General features: G+C 33.9%; 2 protein-coding genes across 3 annotated transcripts; both read left to right on the top strand.

Moving 5' to 3' along the window:
- Nucleotides 1-492: 492 nt before the first annotated feature.
- Nucleotides 493-3,765, top strand: LOC114316026 (putative indole-3-acetic acid-amido synthetase GH3.1). The gene is made up of 3 exons (XM_028262678.2): nucleotides 493-934; nucleotides 1,022-1,123; nucleotides 2,222-3,765. Exons 1-3 carry the CDS (start codon nucleotides 528-530, stop codon nucleotides 3,591-3,593), a joined length of 1,881 nt encoding a protein of 626 aa, XP_028118479.2. The 5' UTR covers nucleotides 493-527; the 3' UTR covers nucleotides 3,594-3,765.
- A 2,047-nt stretch (nucleotides 3,766-5,812) lies between these two features.
- On the top strand, nucleotides 5,813-14,888 carry LOC114316028 (MAR-binding filament-like protein). 2 transcript variants are annotated; one of them, XM_028262683.2, is made up of 6 exons: nucleotides 5,813-7,439; nucleotides 8,980-9,185; nucleotides 9,564-9,852; nucleotides 10,362-10,469; nucleotides 13,515-13,759; nucleotides 14,532-14,888. In XM_028262683.2, the coding sequence occupies exons 1-6, from the start codon at nucleotides 7,062-7,064 to the stop codon at nucleotides 14,620-14,622; spliced, it is 1,317 nt and encodes a 438-aa protein (XP_028118484.2). In that variant the 5' UTR covers nucleotides 5,813-7,061; the 3' UTR covers nucleotides 14,623-14,888. The 2 variants fall into 2 exon arrangements, with proteins under 2 accessions (XP_028118484.2, XP_028118483.2); XM_028262682.2 differs by having other exon boundaries at nucleotides 10,362-10,511.
- Nucleotides 14,889-15,240: the final 352 nt, after the last annotated feature.

The raw sequence follows: 15,240 nt of genomic DNA, 5'->3' as shown, positions 1-15,240 counted from the left end.
GTTTACATATTAAACGATTTGAATTATCAAAATAAGACTCAGGATGAGCCTCACATATCTTTATGAACTAGAGATAACTTTTCCAAAAAAAATATATTGATCCTGTGAATATCACCACTCTCCACCAATTAAAAAATGTGTCTTTGCTTACACATTTCGAGTTATGTGGGAAAAATTAAACTCTAATTTTTTGAGTGATGATAGGTGGATCAATATTTTACACATATAAATATTATCTAGGATATTTAATTATATTTTTTTTAGAATCTTTTTGCAAGTGAATTTTTAAAAAGAACAGTCTCTACCTGCTGACGTGTCGGTAAGGGCCCACATGTCTTCCCCATTTCGCAAATGACAGCGTGTCATGGGCCCACATTGTCCCCCCCTCCTCGCCCAACACATTTTTGTAGGATAATATTACAAAATTGTCCTCCACTCGTCAGCTTAGACCCTTTTTTTGTACCTTACCATCACACGTCTATTGACATCTCACTTCATGCACTTCCCTCCTCTTCTATATAAAGTCAATGCACCCTTCAGCTCTCCACACTCCACCTCACCACCATCATCTTCTTCACATTCACAATTACAGTCTCATTTTCTCTCTCTCTACAATGGCTGTTGATTCTGCACTATCGTCTCCGCTAGGACCTCCGGCGTGTGAGAAGGACGCGAAGGCGCTTCGACTCATCGAAGAGATGACTCGAAATGCGGACCAAATTCAAGAGAAGGTTTTGGCCGAGATACTGAGTCGGAACGCCGAAACTGAGTACCTCCAACGATTCAATCTCTCCGGAGCAACCGATCGAAACACGTTCAAATCCGAAATTCCGGTGATTACTTACGAAGATCTTCAGCCTGAGATTCAGCGCATTGCGAATGGTGATCGTTCTAAGATCTTGTCTGCTCATCCCATCTCCGAATTTCTCACTAGGTATTTTGATTTTAAATTTATATAATAAAAAAAATGGTAAATGAGTTGACTAGGAGTTATTAACTTGTGATTTTGAAAATTGTACAGCTCTGGGACTTCAGCTGGTGAAAGGAAATTGATGCCCACGATTCAGGAAGAGCTGGACCGTCGTCAATTGCTATACAGTCTTCTCATGCCTGTCATGAACCTGTAAGTATATATATCTATAAAACAAGTAATGTTACTCCTACAAAAACAAAACAAAAACATATATATACACAAAACATGTAATTTGAATTTATTTTGAGGTTTCGTTTGGAAATAAATTATTTTAATAATTTTTTAACTTTTTATGAAAAGATATACAGAAAAATAAAAAATGTGATGTAATAACTTATAGTGATTTTTTAACTAAAATTAAATGTTACCAAACAAGGTTTGAGTGAAGTCTTAGTTACATGATCTTGAACACATAAATAAATATATAATTAAACACAAAATATATATTAAAATATTTATTGGTGGCATATATTCTTTTAAAAATCATAATCACTTCTTAAATTTGTTCTAAAATTTTTATATTTTATTTTTGTCTACACAACATTATTTAATAATTTATACATCAATTTTTAAAATACCACACCCAAACCTTTTCTCAATAAATAAGTAATTCATTGAAGGAAAATGTTTGAGGGCCCGAAATGCCTGGCTCGAATGTGGCTTGAATTTTTTTTTTTTTCTTTTTTTCTGCCATTTTCGACGCAGAGGAAGGTTGAAGCGGAGGAAGAGAGAGAGGGAGAGGGAGAGAAAGAGGGAGAGGGAGAGGGGTCGCCGTCGTCTCCGATCCATCGCCGATCGCCGCGCCTCCGCCTCCGTCGCCTCCGCCATGCCTCTGCTCACCATGCCTCTGCTCGTCGCCTCTGCCATCGCCGATCGCCGCGTCCCCCGCCTCCGCCTCTAGCCCATTTTTTAGGCCCCCTCCAGTCCCCCTCCCCCCCTTCCCCTCCCCCTCCTCTTCCTCCGTCTTCGTCTTCCTTCCCCCTCCCCCTCCTCCGTCTTCGTCTCCCTTCTTCTGCTGAAAAGAAAAAAAAAAAAATTAAAACCACGAAACGACGTCATTTCGTGGTTTAGGGGCATTCAGGGCGAAGGAATTCAGGCTCTCAATCACTACTGTTCATTGAAATAACATACATTCTGACATATAATTTTAAAACAAAAGAATTCAAAATAAACAATTTATTAAAGCTGCAACAAATAACATTTTAATGAGTTTTTTCACTAAATTTCTTTTTTTGCTGACTGTAACAGATATGTTCCCGGTATGGACAAGGGCAAGGGGCTTTATTTCTTGTTTGTGAAGTCCGAAACAAAGACACCGGGTGGGCTTTTGGCCCGGCCAGTTCTTACAAGTTACTACAAAAGTGACCACTTCAAAACCCGACCCTACGACCCATACAATGTCTACACGAGCCCCAATGAAGCGATCCTCTGCCCCGACTCGTTCCACAGCATGTACACCCAGATGCTATGCGGCCTCATAGAGCACAAACAAGTCCTCCGGGTCGGAGCGGTGTTCGCCTCCGGCCTCCTCCGAGCCATCCGGTTCCTCCAACTCAATTGGGCACAACTCACCCACGATATCCGAACCGGAACACTAAATCCGAAAATCACCAACCCATCAATCCAAGCCTGCATGACCCGGATATTAAATCCCGACCCGAATCTCGCAGATTTCATTGCAGCAGAGTGTTCAAAGGACAATTGGGAAGGGATTATCACTAGAATTTGGCCCAACACAAAGTACTTGGATGTGATAGTAACCGGGGCAATGGCCCAATATATTCCGACCCTGAACCATTACAGTGGCGGGTTGCCCCTAGCCTGCACCATGTACGCTTCGTCGGAGTGTTATTTCGGACTCAATCTCAACCCGATGTGTAAACCCTCCGAAGTCTCTTACACCATCATGCCAAACATGGCGTACTTCGAATTCCTGCCCCACGAGCCCAACTCCATCGGGCCAACTCGACCCGAACTCGTCGACCTCGCCAACGTGGAAGTCGGAAAAGAGTACGAGCTCGTGATCACTACTTACGCCGGGTTGTACCGGTACCGAGTCGGCGACATCCTCCTCGTCACCGGGTTCCACAACTCAGCTCCACAATTCCACTTTGTTCGGAGAAAGAACGTGTTACTCAGTATTGACTCGGACAAGACAGACGAGGCCGAGTTACAGAGAGCGGTCGAGAACGCTTCGCAACTCGTGTTGAGCGAGTTCAACGCGAGCGTGGTGGAGTACACGAGTTACGCGGACACGAGGACGATTCCGGGTCACTACGTCATTTATTGGGAACTGTTATTGAAGGACTACTCGGGTGAGTCACTGAGTGACGAGGTGATGAGTCGGTGCTGTTTAGCGATGGAGGAATCGCTTAACTCGGTGTATCGACAAGGCCGAGTCGCGGATAACTCAATTGGGCCTCTGGAGATTCGTGTGGTGAAGAGTGGCACGTTTGAGGAGCTCATGGATTATTCGATCTCGAGAGGCGCCTCTATTAATCAGTATAAGGTGCCGAGGTGTGTTAGCTTTACTCCGATCATGGAGCTTCTAGATTCCAGAGTGGTATCGGCGCATTTTAGCAAATCCTTGCCTCGTTGGACTCCAGAACGACGTCGTTAGTCATGGATTAATTGTTCAACTTCCAAGTTAATAAAGAGATTTTTAGTTTTTAATTTTTAGTTTTTGTTTTTTGTTTTTGGGGTCTAGAAAGGTTTTGTAAGGTTCATCAATTAACATGTAAAAATGATGTAACATTTCAGTGTTATTAACTAATCAAGTTTGTTTTGTTCAATGATGATTTGCTAATTTGTTACATTTTGGAGATGAAACCCCGTGAATCATGTTGATGCTGTGTGAGGCTTCATCGCTGTCTTTTTATTATTTTTTTTATGTGTTTTATGTTTTAAAAGTTTAATGTTGGTTGTTGGAGTATCAAAACAATTTCTTCTGTTACTCAGACTTTTATAATTTTTTTCAATAAAATATAATTTGAAAAAAAAAATTTAAATATAAAATTTTTCAAAAATTATGTCCGTTTTTCAAAAAAATAAAAATGGTGAATGTTTTTCATTTTTATTTTTATCAAACTAGTTTTAATTTTTTTTAAAATTTTTATTAGAAGCAGTTTGTTTGGTTTGAGTTTTCTGGATTAAGTTTTTTGAAAACTGACTTTTTCGATTTTTGTGTTTTTTGTTTTTAGTGAATATTTTTTAAATTTTAAATATTTTTTTTTTACTTTTTTAGATGCACTTTACTTAGATGTATCTAAAAAGTAAAAAAATTATGAAAAAATATTTTAAAAAATTAATAAATACATAAAAATATAAAAAATGTACCGAATTCTTGTATTTTTTTTTATATTTTTGGTATTTAGTGAATTTTTAAAAGATTTTTTTTTACATTTTTTTACTTTTTAGGTGTATTTATGTTAGGTGTGTCTAAAAAGTAAAAAAAATTACTTAAAATATTAAAAAAATTCAGTAAAAACAAAAAAATACGAAAAATAAGAAAAGTAAAATTTTGTGAAAAGTGTTTTTTGAAAAATATAAACAAGCAATTGTTTTGAAAGGAATGAAGTTCTTAGATTATGTTTGGTTTCAAATTTGTAATATTTTTTTAGAAAATATAAATTAATTTAATAAAAATAAATACCACAAATATATTTTATTTTAAAAAAATTAATTTTGTCCCAAAAAGGTAAAACTATATAAAGATGACGAGTATATTTTATTTATTATTATTTATCATTAAATTAGTTTTTAATTTTTTTAAAAAAGATTCACAAAACATATTTTGAAAACTAAACTAAAGTTAGCCTTAATTTTTAAAAGAGGTAAGAAGTAAAATGTTAAATTAAATTTAAACATAGTATCACATGTATAATATATAGAATATATATGATTTATACTCCATGTTTTCTAGTAACACTTGAGTTAAAAGGGGGTCCTCAATAGGGTTGAGGAAGGAATCCGTGAAATCCGTAATCCGATCCAGTTCAGCCCAATTCGATAGGTTTGGATTGATTTTTTGAATCTGCGGTTTGGTTCTGGATTGAAGAATTAAAAATCTGTAATCCACGGATTGGTTCTGGATTGAACCCCACGGTTCCGGATTAGAACCGATATGGACCGTATACAAATAGTCTATATTTTTATTATACATTCTTTCCATAGTATCTTCTCTTATTCTATATAAAATCTAAACACAAACTTAAAACCGTATAATATCTTCTTTTATTATTTTTGTTTGTTAGTTTTTAGTTTTAACTTGTAATGATCTAAATACTTATGGTGAAACCAGTTTTCTTATGATTGTTTAAATTCTAGAACAATATGTCGCTATTATAGAAAAACATATTGCTATTGTGGAACTAATATAGCGCTATGTTTATATTTTTATGAAATTAAAGTGTTATATATATATTTTTTTGTTATTTAATTATGTGAATCCGTGGTCCTAAACTGATCCAATCCGTATTTAAATGGATTGGTTCGGATTGGTTTCAATTTTTCAGGAATCGTAAATAACGGATTAATCCTGATTTTACCCCAATCCGGTTCAATCCAGACCATGCTCACCCCTAGTCCTCAATACTTTTCGTTCTTATAATTTCCCCTTTAACGTAATTCCATATTTAACATTGAAAGTTCTTTTAATAAAAAAAAAAAGTATTTTATTGTAAAGTGTAATGTTTAGATTCGAATATTACATGTAATTTTATTTTTTCATATTTTTCTTCTATCAATTGTAAAAAAATAAAAACGCATAAACTAATAGTTAAGTATTTGTTTGGTTGCATAATATATTTAATGTTTTTTTGTTTTTTAAAAATAAAAGTATTTTTTTTTTCCAATAGAGTTTGAAGTATAAATGGCCTTCTGTTTACAAATAACCACCTTTCATTTTTGGTAACAAATAATTTTTTTTCCTTCTTATTTTTAGTTTTACCGGGGAAAAATAAATAAATAAATTATGTGCCCAACATATTTTGGCTTCATTTGATATATGGGTTGACTTTTTTATTTTTTTAGCTATTTTGAGAAGTGCCTCACAAAAAAATTTAAAAAAAAAATCAAAAAATAACTGTTAATCATCTTCCTAAAACACCCTTTATCGTGAGGCTAAAAAACCTCGTTTTATATAGGTTTTTATTTTTTATTTTTTTGACTTTTGTGAGAAAAAATTAAATGATTAGGATTTAGATGTGACATTTTATCTTATTAACTTTTTAACCTATTTTATATTTTTATGACTAAAAAAAATCCCAAAAAACTCATATGCCAAACAAAGGCTTTGTTAAAAAGTAAACGAGAGACTTACGTAATAGGTAGATTTATTGTCCAATATATTTTATGATAATTAATGATGTATTTCATCAAATACTATTAAAAAAGTCATTAATTGTTAATTTTTAATCACAATTTAAAAATTTTCTCACAAAAATGTCACTAATTATAAGTTTTAGCGACAGTTTAAAAAAATCATCACAAAAATATCATTTTAACTTTTAGCGATAATTTGGAAAATTCGTATAGAAAAAGGTCGCTAATGGCAAGTTGTAGCGACAATTTCAAAAATCGTGGCAAAAAAAGTTATTAATTGTCAATTTTTAGCGATATATGTAAAAAATTGGCAAAAAAATTAATTTTATCGACGATTTTACTATGACTTATTTTTAATAGGATTTGATAGAAATTAAATCCAATTATTAGGACCCATTGATAGTTTATCCAAAATAAAAGTAGGATAAATTACACTAACACCCCTTGATGTTTGATCCAATTATATCCTACTTACTAACGTTCTGGAAATGGCATTCCCGCCCTGTGGTTAATTTTCTCATTTTATAAACCCATACTTTTATAAAAGGTAATAACTCTTAATAGAAAAATAGAAAAAAAAAAAGTAAAGCAAAAGAAAGGAGAAAAAAAAAAGAAAAAAGAAAAAAGAAAAGGAACTAAAGTAAAGCAAAGTAAGAAAAGAGAGTGCACGAATTTAATATTTTCATTCAATTTAAATAATTACAATAACAGAGAATTTGTGTAATTTTTCAAATATCAAGGGTGATATGTATTAAATCTAAATTTTATGAGGTGCGAGTGTAATTTACCTATAAAAATATCAAAACATAAAATAAATCACGAGACAAAAGCAAGAGCCAAACACGCCCTAACGTTTGACTTTGTTGTTCGGGTGAGAGAGAGACAGAGAGAGAGGAGAGAGAAGGAGGAGAAAGGTGAGTGGTGGTCGTTAATGGCAACCCTCTCCTCCATCCTCTCGTTCTCTCCTCTTCCTCTCCCCTCTTCACGCATTCGTCGTTCTTCTTCCTTACCCTCCCTTGCTTTGTCTCCCCTCCAACCTTCTAAAAACCCTAGAAAAATTCGAACCCTAAGAACCGTAGTTCGTGCTTGTTCAGCATCTTCTTTCGATGATCTCTACTCCAAAACTGAAATTCCACGCTCAAAGGTTAGCTTTTGTTCTTGAATTTCTCACTGTTACTCTTAATTCTTTATTGAATTCATTGAATTTGGTAGGTTTTTCCCCCCCTGCAATTGTAGTGCTTTGGAAAGTGTAAATTATCTCATTGTCAACCAAATGGTGTATAATTAAGTACTCACAAAATCTCAATCTATTTTATTATTATTTTTTTTTCAATCATAAATGTATTGTTGTTGTGGTACCTTAGAAAACAAGAATCTAACTAATTGTGTGAATTCAACTAATTGCTTTTGACAAGATGAGGAAACCCAGACAGCAACTAAAACATAAATTTCAAAATTGTATGTCTTTCTCTGATTTTTAGTGACCTAATGGAGGGTCAATGCCAGGCCAGAAAAGTAAAAATAAAATAAATGGAGGGTTAGTGAATTGAGTACGAATTCAAAATCGAAATAATGTTTAATTATTATCATAACTATACTTTGGGGGGATAGAGTGTTTGTTGTTGGTGATTTACAACTACGCAAGTAAATTTTTCAAGAAGGGAGTTGTTTGAGAAAATCAGTTCTGAAGTTAAAAAATGGCTCCTTGATAAATTAATGATTTGATGCAACCGCACCCAACATCGCCTTACATCTCATTGGCTGGTATCCTATGCTAATCCTCTGCTGCTTGGATGCTGAGGTTATATTCATGTGTTTTTAAAGCCTACTCACTCTCTTCTTTGGCCTTCATCTTCCCCTTGTAACAATTTTGACATGAATTATAGTATTGTGCTCATTATTGTATTCTTTGCTCTCCGTTGCACTCAACTAAATTTTCTAAAATGACTGTCCATTAGCTCGATTTCACTCAATAGTCAATACTACATCAACTCTGTCCTTTCTTGTATTGTTAGTCATCTATCTAATTGTCCTCATTTTGACAACACACCTTTTATGTGTACTTTGCCACATTATGTGATTGCATAACACTCTAAAAGCACTCTCCATTTCTTCCATCATGCTATAAATTTTTGTAGCAACTGTTTTTTGACACACCCTTATGGATTGTTGATTGATCCTAGATAGCATAGAGGCCTTGAGGATTTATCTTCATTGCAAATTGTACTTATTTATGAAATTTGTAATGAGGTTATGATCAATTGACCAAATATGAGACTGGGAGAATGATCGAATTAATTTTTCATAACAAAGTTTTGTATTGAGTTAAAAACTGTTTAAATGCAATTTAACAGTAGTGCAAACTGGCAGCTCACAAAAGCTAGCATTAAGGGGTGAGATACCCATATTTACACCAAAATCCCGTGACATTACTAAAAGCAATTGTGTGAATGAAGGGAGAGGTAGATATATATTTTGGTTTCACTTTTTCATTCCAAAATCTTTGCCAGCTTGTACAGGAATTTCTTCCTGCCACCACCCATGCTTCTTGAAAAAACTGGTTGATGTATTAGAATTGTCAGTTACTATTAATAAATCCTAGTAGTGGCAAAGTGAAATAAGTAAATGACTTCATGTTAACCTTTGTAATGTTCTTTTACAATTAAGACTGTTTGTTGTTTCAGAAATCAGTTCTCTTGAATCTGGTACAAGAGATAGAGCCTATGGATGTGAGCCTTATTCAGAAAGATGTTCCACTCACTACTGTGGATGCTATGAAGAGGACTATTTCTGGCATGTTGGGTTTACTTCCCTCTAACCAGTTTCAAGTTTTAATTGAAGCTGTATGGGAACCTCTCTCCAAGTTATTGGTTTCTTCAATGATGACTGGGTATGTTTATTTATGACTGTATTTCATGCCTTTATACTCTGTTTTGTTTCCAATAGGATGTAGATGATGGAAGGGGGCTTGAGATCTTGCAGTTAATTTGTATATATGGATGGTGGTTGTAGGATTCTAAGTTTTGTATGCATATCATCTTAAAAATCCCATATTCAACATTTTCTTGTCTGAGCTGAAGCAAGTTTACATTAGAATAAATTGATTAGGTGACTGAGACTAGGATCATAAATAGATAAAATGCTTTTTTGATATGTTATTGAGCTATCTTACTAAATTTTTTTAATTAAAATTTTAAATTTCATTTCTTTAGTGATGTATGTCTATGAAGATACTAGATTTTTGAGTGCTATTCTTCTTGTACTGCAGGTATACATTACGGAATGCTGAATATAGACTTTGCCTTGAAAGGAACCTTGATATAGATGAAGGAAGTATTGAAATAATAAAAACAGAAGATTCCAAATTTGAAGCACCAAGGATGTTGCTTGACTATGAGAGAAGGGTCAACTTGGCTAGAAAAGATGAGATGCCCAAATTAGAAAAAATAAGTGATAAGGCATCTGAGAGTATTGGTGTTGAAGGCCTTGGGAAAATCACTCCTGAAGCTCAACAATACATTTTAAATTTGCATTCTCGTTTGTCTTCTGTAAAAAAGGTGAACTATAAATTTCCATCTAATACAACCCTCGTACATGGGTTCATTACATTATTGACATAGCCAAATTAAAAATAAAATAAAAAAAAAGAAAAAAAAAAGGCCTAAAACTAAAGAAATGTTTACTTCATAAAAAATGTGCATACTCTTTATACCCTTTGCCTGATTTGGATGCCAAGATAGGAAGATCAGAATTGAAATGCTTTCTGCCATCTTTTTGAAATATATTTTTGTTATTTTTATTTTGCATATTCATTTGTACTTGCTAAATCATAGATTAGAGATTGTCCTTTGATTTAGGCCTTTAGCATGTTTCATTTGGAATCTTTTTTCTCATTTAGTTGATAACAAAAACCTCATGACCTTTATATTCTTGAGTAATTCAACTGTTGTGGTTTCAATGGATCTGACAGCATAATTGGCTTTCACTATTTCCCTTTTCTCCCTGCAATAGGCCAGTCTTAGAAGACATCTGGCACTTTTATTTATTTTTTGTTCTATATATTCAGGAGCTGCATGAAGTCAAGAGGAAAACTGCAGCTCTTCAAATGCAACAGTTTGTTGGAGAGGAAAAGAATGATTTGCTGGATTACTTGAGATCGCTTCAACCGGAGAAGGTTAGCCATACATCTATAGAACACTCCAGCTGGTTTGTGTTGGTAAAAATATTTTGCAAAACAAGTTTCCCTTGTTTTTTTTTTTTTTGGTTTTCTAAACTTTTATTGCTATGTGCTTTGCTGTTTTCTTATTAAGCTTGGTGACTCTAGATTTTGTTGGTAGTCCTATTCTGTTACAAAGTGATTTGTGTATATTGGGAAGTCTATTGAGGATGTCATATCAGTCATTGTTATATGGAATGTGATTGATTCATGCTTTTCTAAATCCCCCGATTCATTTTTTAATTGGCAATAAGAGGAAATAGGAGAAAGAAACAGAAATTTAATACAGCTGTTCATTTAAAATAAAAAGTAAAAAAATTCCGTGTTGTTTCTTCAATTCCACTGGCTTCTCGTCTACAATGCTGAGGATAAGCCTTTGGTAGTTTCTGTAAGTATCCTTCTTAGCTGGGAATTTTTTTTGTTTGATGGTTTTGTGTCACGTCTAAACGATTGTTCACTGCAAATGTTTGTCATGACTTGTTCAATCTTTGCAGCAATTTACTGCAAATATATTTTTATCAAGAGTATTGGTTTGGAATTAGTTCCCAGTACTTCTGTCTAGAATCCAGAAAAGCAATTGACAGTTACTGTTGTTTCTAAATAAACCCAACCTTGTAAATCTACATTATTTTTCTTTTATCTTTACACCCTAGGTTATTATGTTCGAACTTATAATTAATTTCATGTGTCCCCAAATGATGGATATATGTGTCCCCCAAGTGTCTGGGTATAAAAAAATAATAGGACATGTTTGGACGAGTGCCTGACACGTGTCGGGAAGTGTCCGATGCGGACACACCACCTTCTTTGAAATGCCCATGCTTCCTAGCCTGAGTGTCTATGTGATTAAAATTGTTGATGATCCAGAGACAAGAAAATGTGTGTTCCAATCCAATCTCATGTAAAATCGCATGAGGATATTCCATTAGTTTATTTAGCCATTGAATATTTAACGTGTTATGTGGGAGTCAAGTGAGACTAGCATGCTCAAGCAGGGTAGCGGCGATTCAGCTATGTAGAGGTTTTGCAAGCCCTCGCTTGAAGCCTGCTCAAAGTGAGCTCAAGCGGGCAAGCGGATTTCTGAATCCCCATACAACCTAATATGGAAAAACTATAAATAGGGCCTTTATTTTTTTAGTCTAATACGAACAAAGACACAAATTCAATCTTTAATGCCCCAGACACCCTATGAAACCTATTTCTCTCGTATTCTAGTAGAAGATATGATTTGCTTATGCATTGGGAAATGATTTGAGAAAACTCTTCTCATTGTTCTGTAAAACAACCTACACTTTTACTGCATTTTGATCAATCAATGGGCATTGGTTAATTGAATTCCCGAGGAGTGGAGACCTAGATAAGAGGAGACTAACTGCTGTGTTAGAATCACTTGCTTGATGGGGCGTCAATGCTAACTTATTCAAGGTTGGGTTGTAAATGGTCTATTGGAATCTGTGTTATCAATTGTTCTAATGGATTTTTGACCAGCAAGGGTGCCCGTGGCTTTTTTCTGATGTCGATTGTTGTTCCAAGGGTTTTCAATGCATATGGCTGTGTTTATTATTATCTTACTTTTATTATTATCATAGTTGTCAAATTGAGATTCGAATCATGAATCGAAATGGTATTGTACTGAATCGCGAATTGAATCGAATTGTGAATTGTAAAGATTTGGTCACATTTTTTTAATTACATAGAAAATATATGGGGTATTCACGTGTAGGTCCTAATAAGTGGACTTATTGTCTAATAGGTTCTATGGGAAAAATTTGTCATAAAAAAGTCACTAATTGTAAGTTTTAACGACAATTTATAAAAATCATGACAAAAAAAGTCACTAATTGTTAATTTTTAGCGACATATATAAAAAATTGTCACAAAAAATTATTTTTAGCGACAATTTTACCAAGACTTATTTTCAATAGGAATTGATGGGAATTAAGTCCAACTATTAGGACTTATTGGTAGTTTACCCAAAATAATATCTAAACACTTAGATATTAAATATATCTAATAAATATAAAATATTTAGACTTAAATCAATAAAAATATTATTTTAAATGATGATTATGTGGCATGGGTAAGAGGTTAACACTAGTTCCCACGTTTACCACTTCACCTTTTCCCTTTTAGATACTATTTCTTATTAATCGTTCTTAATAAAGAAAGCAAATAAAGATAAATTTTCAATTTCTACGTAATAATAACTCAACAACAATGCTTTTAACTTTTTACAAGGTTAAAAAATCAAATCTTTAAACTTTTTCAAAAATCTCGCTTTATGTCTTCAAAAAATTCATTTTATAAATACAAATACTTAGATAAAATTGAATATGCAAACCTAGAATATTGTAGAGAGGAAGTTCATTTTTTTTCCGACTAAGGTTTGAGTATTTGAGAGTAAATATGGAGGGAGAAAGTCAAAAGATGGCATATAGTAATCCTAGAGACCTTAAAAAGGTTGTGTGAACCTTTTTCCAACAATAAAAAACCAAAAAAGAAATCCAAATATCGATTTTAGCGAATTGAATTGATTCACGATTCACCGATTCGGTTCACTGATTCACCTACGATTTATAGTTATTTGCGAATCACACAACCTGATTGAATCGATTACCGATTGAATTGAATCGTACGATTCAAATCGCAAATCATACGATTCTAATAGCAGAGATTATTACTGTGATTTTTTGTGAATGGTGTTTGATATGATTGACTGATTAATTGACAAACTGAATTAATTCAAATTATTCTCTTGGTAAATTTTAATTGGTTTGTTTTAGATTGACTTATTCACCCTCTAGGCACAAACGTGTCTGCCTCTGCTATTTCAATTCAACTTTTTTCCACCTATATGTTTTTCATCAATCTCCTTTATCAAATCTTCCTTAGTGATGACTAAGCTAGTGTGCTGACATCATGCTCAACTACATTCTACTTGTAGCTCCTGCAATTCTCTGTTATTCCGTCTTGCTACTGATACAAGTACTTTTTTATGAACAGGTGGCTGAGTTATCAGAGCCAACATGCACTGAGCTGAAGGAAGTGATCCACTCTGTCATACATGGTCTACTTGCAACCCTTTCTCCAAAAATGCATTCCAAGGCACCTCTATCAGAGAACACCTCAACTGGGATTGTAAATGTTGGAATTGAAGAAGATTGCATTGATCTTGTGGAGAATGCTTCACTTCAATACCAGCCTCTGATTTCATTAACTCGGGACTATCTAGCTCGTCTTCTATTCTGGTTAGATCAGCTCCTTTCTGTGTTTCCTTATTGCAGTAGTTTAGGAAATTGGAATGCTGCCTACTGCTAGCTCTCACTGACCATAGATGTAAACTTACAAATATTTGTTTTCTTTTTTCCCTTTATTTTCTTTTATGAGATTAGACCAAAAAACTTTCTGAAAATGTTAACAGCATGGGCCGACTTCCCTACTGATCAAAGTTTTTCTTTTTCCGAACTTAATTAAATTTCTGAAAATACACATTTGTGTCTTTCCATTTGTTTCATTTTCAACTTGATTTGTGTAACCTTCCAAAGTCTGGTGCTAGATAATTTAGTTTTAACTTACATTCCCTCTGAAGCCAGTTTAGTCATAATACCCGTTATTGACTTGTACAAATTTAGTGCATGTACAAGAACTAGTTTTTCACTATCTTATTCGATTATTTGAACTTTGTGCATTTGCAAATGTTTGGGGATTAAAGACTACAATTGGGATCTTGAAGAGGGGATGCAGACCTTGAACGAGGGGTTTGGGAAGCCTGGATAATGACTGAAACGCTTTCCAAGACCCTTGTTTTCCAAAAAATGAAAAAAACAAAAAAACAAAAAACAAAAACACAACCAAATAGGCTCCTATAGTCTCTGTGCCAGGACACACTACTCCAGCTTACTCTTCAGAAATAAGCAAATAATAATCTTCATTGTGGGGAACTCGTATTATTTGAACTATTGCTATTGTTTGTATCATTGGTTTATGGGTCTGTGACGAGTCTATTGTCTTTTTGTGAAGGTGTATGCTGTTGGGACACTACCTCAGAGGCCTCGAGTATCGCCTGGAGCTTATGGAACTTCTCTCTCTGCCAAGCAATGTAGAAAATTGATGGCAATGATATTGGAGAGCAAGTTGCTTGATAGCCTGTCTACTTTTACTTGTTTCCTCCTGTATATGCCTTTGTTGTGGTAGTGTAATAGTATGCTTCACAATGGAAGAAGCCCTAGTGAAGGGATGTGAGATTGTAGGCGATCGTCTTCTTTTGCTGGTTGAATGTTCATTCTCCAGACCTAGAAAGTGTGCAATTCCTATTCTGTCATTGTTAATACAATGAAAGCAAAATAAAGAAAGAAAGATATTTTTGTTTCTCACAAACTGTATTTCAATCCTAAAAAAAACCTCAGTTGGATGGCAAAACAGTTTTGGTTTGGTTTGGTTTGGTTTGTATGACATTTTCTTGGACGTAACTGATATTATCTTTAAAAAAATGCATTCACAGAATTCGATCACAGGAGATTCACCTCTTATGTGATCTTACCCTCAAATATTGAGCTGAAATTCTAGATTAACTTCAGAGATGTCACTTCTTCGACATGCTAACAATATTGTTTCTAAATTTCTATAATCTAATGTTTCAATGTATTTTCAACTCTTGGATTATGTAGTAAGTAGTTAAATTTTTTGTCTTCGTCATGTCTTAATATAATCTCAATTTTTAGATTATATC

The sequence above is a fragment of the Camellia sinensis genome, chromosome 2 (assembly GCF_055761805.1).
Source record: "Camellia sinensis isolate YWXY chromosome 2, ASM5576180v1, whole genome shotgun sequence".
Taxonomy (NCBI): domain Eukaryota; kingdom Viridiplantae; phylum Streptophyta; class Magnoliopsida; order Ericales; family Theaceae; genus Camellia; species Camellia sinensis.
This window is presented reverse-complemented; position numbering and strand designations above follow the sequence as displayed.